We start from the raw sequence: 8,498 nt of genomic DNA, 5'->3' as shown, positions 1-8,498 counted from the left end.
TCAGTAGTGTCTGACTCTTTGCGACTCCATGGATTGTAGCCCGCCAGGCTCCTCCGTCCATGGGATTTTCTAGGCAAGAATACTGGAGTGAGTTGCCATTTCCTTATACAGGAGATCTTCCCGAGCTGGAGATCGAACCCCGGTCACCAGCATTACAGGTGGATTCTCTACCAGCTGACCTGCCTCCCTGGTGGGCTGTGAAGAGGTTAATCCAAGCAGGGAACCCCATTAGCAATCCTCTTATTGTCATTCAGCTTAGCTATTTCATTCATTCATGAACAAAATTTGTTGACTTTTACTGTGATTTATGGGGCTTCCCTGGTGGCTTAGCTGGTAAAGAATCCGCCTGCAATGCGGGTGACCTGGGTTGGGTTCTATCCCTGGGTCAGGAAGATCCCCTGGAGAAGGGAACTGCTACCCACTTGAGTATTCTGGCCTGGAGAATTCCATGGACTGTATATTCCATGGGGTCGCAGAGTCAGAAAGGACTGAGTGACTTTCACTTTCAATTTCTTTCATGTAACTTTTCAGCAAAATTGTCAGCAGCTCAGGAGAAACTGTCTCATTCATGGTACCCTCCCACTACTTTGCTGAGCACACAGTAGATGCTAAATAAATACATGTTATTTGAGTAAATGAATGCTGCCACCAGGCTGCCCCAGATCTGAGCTGAATCCCTCTGGGCTCAGCTCTATTTTGAGTGAAACAGAATCAAAGTGCCTCCTATTAGCAGTAATAGTTCCTTGCCTAGAGATCAAAATAACCTATATAGGAATAACTATAACACCAAATTTTACAGATAATGAAACTAAGACTATAAAGACTTGTGATTTTTCCCAAGGTCACAGCAAGGAAGTAGCAAAAGACACCCAAAAATAAACATTTCAATTAAACATTTAAAAAGAAGATAGGTATTTTTGGCTTGTAACTGTATCTTTTTAAAGGTGTCTCCTTAGAGGGAGACTCACAGACTTGGAAAACGGAACTCATGGTTGCCAGGGGAAGGGATAGTTAGGGACTTTAGGAAGGTCATGTACTCACTGCTATATTTAAAATGGATAACCAACAAAAACTTACTGTATAGCTCATGGAACTCTGCTCAATGTTATGTGCCAGCCTGCATGGGAGGGGGGTTTGAAGGAGAATGGATCCATGTATATGTATGGCTGAGTCCCTTTGCTGTTCACCTGAAACTATCACAACATTGTTAATCAGCCATACCTCAATACAAAATGTTGTTGGTGTTAAAAAAAAATTTTTTTTTTTTAGTGTGCTCTCTTTATCACATTTTGGGACTCTGTATGTAATCAGCCTATGTTAACCCAGGAGCAACAGTTGGCGGAATAAGGGTCTGAAAGGTGCAGATATGAACTGACCTAGTTGCTCTATGGGTTAGAGATGGATGATTTAAGAAACTTTGACTTTGGGGGCTGAGATAGAAAAGCGGGAGCAAAATGGCAATAGTCACTGTAAGTCCTGGTTCTCCTGTTCTTTCCCTGTTTACAATAACTGGTACCCCTTTGGGCCTTTATGTCTCCAACTGTTAGCCCTGCTCCTCCTGCCCTTGGTATAAGAAGCAAGTTTTCAGTGCTTTGAACTCCTTAGAGAAAAGCTTTAGAGAGAGCAATGTGGGGCGTAGGGGGAGGAGGGCTGTTAATTTTAGCCTGGGGTTTTCCAGCTGGCACACTGTTTCCATCTTGAATCACTTCCACACCCTGAGCTCTGCCTGGGAGATCCCTCCTCCTGGGGGCTTCCCCACTCCCTGGTTTGGTCTGAGCCACAATGGTAAACATTCCAGAAAAATGGTTAAGAGAAGTCTGGCTTAGTCATTTAATGAACAGTTCAGAAGGCAAAGGAAGCATAGAGATGAGAGATGCTGGTCCCAGTAGGTACTGATGTGTGGACTCCAAGAACCAAAGGGGTAGTATGGCCACTCTTTGTATTCTTGGTCTGTGACTGAGCAGTGACTCTCTGCCATTTGCAGCCCTCCAGGACCTTCCCAGGCCCCATAGTTTCAGTTTCAACTCTGCAAGAAAGTTAGGATTCTTCTCCAGGGCCTCTTCCTGGTTAGCTTGATAATGGGATGTAGCTTGGGATCATTCCTTAAGACAGGAATCCCTGGTGGCTCAGATGGTAAAGACTCTGCCTGCAGTGCAGGAGACCCAGGTTCCATCCCTGGGTCAGGAGGATCCTCAGGTTGGGAAAATCCCCTGGAGAAGGAAATGGCAACCCACTCCGTATTCTTGCCTGGAGAATTCCATGGACAGAGGAGCCTGGCGGGCTATAGTCCATGGGGTTGCAAAGAGTCAGACACAACTGAGCCACTAACATTCCTTAAGACATCTTTCTCCTCTGTCCTTCCCCCACCATCTGACATTCCCTAAGGAAGGAGGGCATTTAGGGAGAAAGAACAGGTTAAGGATTTCCTGTGTCTTGCTGGTGTGTTTTAATTTATTTAAATTTAGAGAAACAGCAGTCTAATCAGGTGGTAATTAATTCACTCATTAGGGGCCTTTATTCGTGCCTTCTGCATATGGATGAGCCTTGGGGTCACACTGTCCCTCTGAAGAGGAAGGTGGTAAGAGACAAGTGCTGTCCAGGCACTTCAGCTCTTTCCCTTTGGTGTCTCCTCTTCCCCCAGCCTCGACCTAACAGGGACTAGATTCCTTAGGGGAAGGAAGAGAAAGGTCTCTCCCATCCTCCTTCTCCTCCCCCCCCCCCCCCCCCCGCACATTCCTTGGGTCCCTCCCTTGCTGCCCCAACCCATCCCAGCAGCACCTCTTCCTGCACTTCAGGTCCCATCCACCAGCTGCAGGCTGGAGTCTCTTCAGGTCCCACTGGATTGACTCTGAGCTCCCTCGGCAGTGTGTTTGCTTTGCGCCTCTGCTTTCAGTTGGTTCATCACTCCTTGGCCTGGCTCTGCTGCCTCTCTTTCTTAGGGAGTCTGACACCCTGAATCCACATACTGCTCTGATCCTGAGAAATACACTCCCTCCTCCCCGCGCTCACCGTTGTGTGCTGCGTAGACTCAGCCACACCTCACTGGTGTTACACAGTAAAGCTCGCCAACCCCTAAAACATGCACCTATGGCCACATAGACACTCCTGATTCTAGCTGCAAAAGTAAATACGCAAAGGCCAGCAGAGGCCAGGGCAGCCCCCACTTACCTGTGACTGTTTCCTCTCTTCCCTGGAGCTCCCCCATTTCCAGGGAGCAAGTGGGGCACAGATGGGGGTGGGGGGAGAAATGGGACCTGGATGTTACCATGGCAACAAAGCCTAGCAACAACTGAGAGGCTGCTGTGTGGGCTTTTGCAGGGCTGTTACAAGAGCCAAACCTAGAATTGGGGGCTCAGAGGTGACTGATCCCAGCTGGGCAGCCTGTGTTCCCTCCTTCAAATACACCCCTCGATGCCACCCCCACACCCCAGCAGTGCCTTTTCAAGAGGGCAGAACAGGAAAAGCTAATGAGAGTTAACCACAGGGCTTCTGGGGGACAGCTGTGGGTGGGGGCAGGTTAGGGAGCAAGGCTGAAAATAAAGCAAGCAGGGCAGCCAGCCTCTCTCCTGCTGCTCCCTCTCGTCTTGTTTCCATTGCTCCATTTTTTCTTCTCCTTTTGCCCTTCACCCTCCATCTGCCTTATCAGCTCTCCTCTTCCTTTTCTGGCTGGCGCCATCGCCTGAGCTGCTACAGAAGTGTCCCTTTGCTTCGGCCTCCTTGCTCATGGTCTCTCTTGACCTTCGCTGGTAATTAACAGGCCACTCTTCCAGTTTGCTCCGGCTGCTCCTCGTCAGGTCTGCTCCCGTCTGTCTCTTCCTTCAGCTCCATCCCATATCAAAGCCCTCAAACCCCAACTCCAGGTCAGAGCAGGCCAGGTCACTCGGGTCTGGAGGGTCACCCCTCCATCCTCCTTTTCCTCCCTTTTGGCTGCCCATTGCCTTTCCTCCTTTCCTCGCTGCGGGGCTCATGAGGCAGAACCAGGGGACTCAGGTATCTTGCAAAGGCTTTATTTGAAAATTTTGAAACTTACATCCCACAAGAATTCAAGATTATCACCACAAGAAGAAAGAGATAATACAAAAATATATATCACAGCATAGGAGCCAGGTAAGAGAGGAAAGAAGGAAGGAAGGTGGGAAAGCCATGAGAAGCTGGGACAAACCTGAGGGGTGGAGGGGACAAAAGGCAGGAGAGTTGGAGGAACCAAGGAGGGAGGGAGGGGCAGGGTGGGAGGCAGAGCTCCCGATGGCCTTAAACCAGCTGGCCCCGGTCCCTGGCAGCCTAGGTGGAATTAGGGAGGCCCTCAGGGGGACTGGAAAGTGGAGGACTTGATTGGGTGGGGGACGGTGGGGAGGAAAGGGGGCTCTGAGTTCCAGAGTGACACGCACAGACAGCCAGGACAGAAGAGACAGGACTTGGGAGGCAGGGGAGGGCAAATGGGGGCCCCTTTCTCCTGCAGTACAGCAGGAGGCTCCCCAAAAGCCATCTCCCAGACAACAGAATTTAGCAGTGGGGCTGGGGAGGAGTTTTGGGGGCCTCATGACTCCCCATTTCCACAGGGGAGTCCTTAGAGTGGGGTGGGGGACATGGTAAAACCCACGACGTGGAGTGGGGTGGGACCGGGACAGATGGGGCCCAAAGAGTCCCCAGCTCATCTCCCACCCCCCTCCGGGGCAGCATGCAGGGGACACAGAAACTCCACCTGTGGGTGTTCACGAAGTGGAGTGTGAGCACGACATTTACAACATCACAACAAGAGGCCGGGAAATGCACATGAGAGGTACACCCACTGACCGCCGAGTGATGGGCCGAGCGCAGGACGAGGGAGGAGAGAAGTGAAAATCGAGGAAGTGAAAAGTGTGAGACAAAAGGGAGGACACGGGGGATCCTCGGAGCGGGGATGTGGGTGGGGAGACTGGCTGTACAAGAGCGTGAGTGTGCGATGGCCTGAGAGGGGAGAGGTGAGTGTGCAAGGCTCATGTGAGTGTGCCAGGGTGGGGATGGGGGGGCCAGAAGCCACAGATAGGTGAGGCCCCCACCTCAAGGAGGCTGAGCAGCTGGGCTTGCCTGTGGGCCAGCGAGTGTTCCCAAGGTGTGAGCCCCGGCAGAGCGGCAGCGCCCACAGCTGCTGTGCCCTCGGCAGGATGGAGGCTATCCCGGGCCCTTGGCCCCCTGCCTGGAGGTGCCCCAACCTTGGGGGACATCACAGATTCACCAGGGGAATCCTAAGGGGAAAGGGGAAAGGGCGCAGTCAGGAACCAAGGGGCAAGCCAGAATCAAGAGGGCAGTTCAAGAAATAAAAGGGATGGAGATTAAGGGGGCAAGGTGGAGTGAAATGGCAGCATGAAAACAGGACACGGATCTACAGGGAGACAGGTGGGGCCGCCCAGAGAGCAGAGATCCAGTCTCCTGAGGGTGGGCAAGTCTGCCTCCTCCCCACCCACCCGGTGGGGAGCACCCCACCCACCGCCACTGCCCTCCTCCCTGCCCTCTTCCCTGCCCTCACCGGTTCAGTTGGAAGGCTGGTGCCCCCTTGGGCTGGGGCATCCCGGGCCGGGGCCCCCCTCGGGGTTCCTCGTGGTCAGGGGTGGGGGTGGGCGAGTCTCCGAAGGCCCCCAGCACAGTGACCCCGGCTGGGGACAGGTCAGTCAGGGGCTGCTGGCTCTCCTCTTGCCTCAGGGCCCCTTGCTGCCCCGAGGGCCTGCGCCGTTTCTGACTGCGGTCCCAGCTGGCAACCCCGGAAGGAGAGAGGTTCTCATCCATTCGAGAAGTCCCCAGCTTGGGCCCCCTTGGGATCTGGTCACCCCCCAACCTCCCCCAGGCACCCAAAACATCTGACAGCAGAGAGACCAGCCTCTAACTGTTCCCTATGCCCCCGATCCTGAGACCCTGTCCACAAAACCACTTCCTGTCCCCCTGCCCCCAGGGGGGCTTGGGAATCTAAATCACCCTCCCACCTGGTCCAGAGCCACAGAATGAGCGACCCCTCTCATGGACACACAAAGTCCCCCCACAACTGCCCCTCCCCCACACACACCCAGAGAGCCATTTCTCTCCGCAGCAGGTGCCTGGCAGGTTTAGTTCTAGTTCAAAGTCAGCTAATGACCTGGACACCTGAGTCTAATGAGTCTTGCAGTAAAGTGTGAAGAACTGAGTGACCTGCTATTAAGTGCATGCGAAAAGCTGGGATTTTCTCCCTCTTCCCTTTAAGGCGGCCTTAAGAAGGGCCCTGCAGAATGACAAGGGATGGCCACCCTAGCCCCCCAACTTGTGCTCACAATGATCTCTCTACCTCTCCCACTCTCCTTGTATTTCCCCAGCAGGAACCTGAGCTCATTTCTCACAGCTTCCACTGCCCATATCCTTCCTATCTTTCCCCAAGGTCTTGCCTTAATCCACCACTTCCTATTCCACCCCCAGGAAAACTGCCACCCAGGCTCCTTCCAGCCAAACATTCACGGGGATGTCAGCATCCCCTTCCTGCTGGCTTACCAGAACTTGAAGATGATGCCGGTGGCCACGAGGACAATGATGATGGAGATGGTAATTGTGACGTAGAGCTGAGGGTCCACACCTGCTTGGGGACAGGGAAAAAGTCTTAGGGAGGCCTGGGGCCAGGGAAGCCAAGCAGGGTTGGGGGCGGGGTTAGGCTGTAGGTTCAGGAAGCTTGAGCAGTGTTGCCATTGGAAGCCACATCATCCAACTCTTTTTCTGCTTCTTTAGAGCCTCCCTGCTTTATTTTTATCATCAGCTTTCTCCAGAGTTTTCAGCTCTTTCCCTCCCAGATCTTTTTTCTCCACTTCCCCAAATCTTCTGTATATATGGGATGAGAAGGAGTTCCAAGGTCAGAGAGAACCTCTCTCTCTCTCTGCACGGAAACTAGCGGGTAAAAATGTCCATCTCTGCCCTGGCCCCGCCCCCAAACCACTGGCCCTGTGTCTGCGCACCCTGAGTTAAGGTGTCATCCTGAAGGGCCTTCCTCTGCCTGGACTATTCCCACTGTTTCCAGGGTCTGGCTCAAATGTCAATTCTTGGAAGGTCTCCTGATCCCCGGGCAGTAGTAGTCTCTCCCTTCTCTTTGCCTAAAAACATGCTGTGCACACCTCTATTAGAGCGTGTATTACTGTTGACTCATCCCCGAGGGTTTACACATCTGTCTTCACCAGTGGACCTGAGCTCCTCCAGGGCTCAGACACATCTTCCTCTCAGCCTGCTGTGCCAGCCCAGGGCCCGGCACACTTGTGGAAGGAGCTGACACACAGGACCCCTGTTGCTGCCCTCAGAGTCTTCAACCAGCGCCCTGTCCATATCCCTTCCCAGCCTCTCCCACTCACCTTCACCGCGGCCCCCGAACAGGAAGGGCCTCAGGGTGGCAGGTGCTTCTCCAAGGATGAGCCCATCTCCATCAGCCCGCATGGAGTCTGAGTTGGGGTGTGGAGTAGCCAGCCCGTGGGGGGCTGCAAAACCATAGTCCAGGGGCAGAAATCCAGGATTGGCAGAGTTGGGGTCCCCCCCATCCTCTCGAGACACCGTAGGGCCCCACACAATAGCCCAGGGGTACTGGGATGAGGGTGGACCCTCCTCAAAGCCTGATGGGGTGGCCGGGGGCGCGGTGCCCGGCAGGACTTGCCGACGTGATCTCAGGACCCGAGGGGATCGGCTTGGTGGAGGTGCCCGCTCCCACACACACACGTGGCGTGGGGCCGAGGGTCCTCCCCGGGCACAGGGGGGCCGGGCTGGGGCTGGTGGGGCTCGAGGGGAGGTGGAGGAACCTTGAGCAGGCGGTGGGAGGGGCAGCAACAGCAGTGGCCAGAGAGAGAAGAGATGGGACAGTAGCAATGCAGGCCTGCGGGAAGGAAGAGCGAGCAGTGAGTCCGAGGCCATCTTGGGCTGCCTCCTTCCTCTGTGCAGAAAGTGGCTGTGGGAAGACATGTCTCACTTCCCGTCTTCCAAGGGTCGAGCCCTCAGGATGGAAAGCCCTGGGTGGGTCTGGGAGGGAAAGGGCCAAAACCCCAGGGAACACGACCTCTAAACTCCCTCCAAACTTACCGCATCCTGGACTCCATGTCCGAGATCCTCAGCGGTGGCTCAGATTTTCAGCCTTTACTGGGGGAGAGAGGGGTTGTCACATCCCAGGCTTGCCCTGAGGACCTCCCCAGCTCATCCATCCTCCCCGTTCACCTCCACGTCCCCTCCCAGCTGCAGCTCCCATCTATGCAGCCACCACTCAGGACTCTCAGTTGCCTAGCATTGTCCTGGGGAGGGGAGAGGAGACTCCCAGACCAGTCCCCTGTCTAGCCCCCAGTCCCTATCTGCAACTTCCCAGGTCCCTGTTACTTCCCCACCCCAGGGTCTACTCTCACTTCTCTGGCTTCCTTCCTTCTCACTTCCTCTGCCCACAGCTCCTAGCTTTTCTTGGATCTTAATTTAGAGCCAAGAACCTTGTGATTCCTTGAGCACCTACCGCAAGGGAGGGCGTCTGAGAGGGGGAGGGAAGA

General features: G+C 54.2%; 1 protein-coding gene across 1 annotated transcript; it reads right to left on the bottom strand.

Moving 5' to 3' along the window:
- Nucleotides 1-5,203: 5,203 nt before the first annotated feature.
- On the bottom strand, nt 5,204-8,066 carry PIANP (PILR alpha associated neural protein). The gene is made up of 5 exons (XM_068972124.1): nt 8,050-8,066; nt 7,335-7,846; nt 6,493-6,574; nt 5,507-5,728; nt 5,204-5,225 (listed from the first exon to the last, which is right to left on the bottom strand). Exons 1-5 carry the CDS (start codon nt 8,064-8,066, stop codon nt 5,204-5,206), a joined length of 855 nt encoding a protein of 284 aa, XP_068828225.1.
- Nucleotides 8,067-8,498: the final 432 nt, after the last annotated feature.

Source organism: Capricornis sumatraensis, chromosome 4 (genome assembly GCF_032405125.1).
Source record: "Capricornis sumatraensis isolate serow.1 chromosome 4, serow.2, whole genome shotgun sequence".
Classification (NCBI taxonomy): Eukaryota; Metazoa; Chordata; class Mammalia; order Artiodactyla; family Bovidae; genus Capricornis; species Capricornis sumatraensis.
Note: the sequence above shows the minus strand (reverse complement) of the source record. Positions and strands in the feature narration are given on the sequence as shown.

What these genes read in the sequence shown, in the direction of transcription:
- PIANP (XM_068972124.1), bottom strand. An exon ending in GTTCGGGGGCCGCGGTGAAG is followed by an intron (nt 6,575 to 7,334) that starts GTGAGTGGGAGA and finishes GTCCCCAAGCAG; the next exon opens with GTGTGGACCCTCAGCTCTAC. An exon ending in GGCATCATCTTCAAGTTCTG is followed by an intron (nt 5,729 to 6,492) that starts GTAAGCCAGCAG and finishes CGGGGTTGCCAG; the next exon opens with CTGGGACCGCAGTCAGAAAC.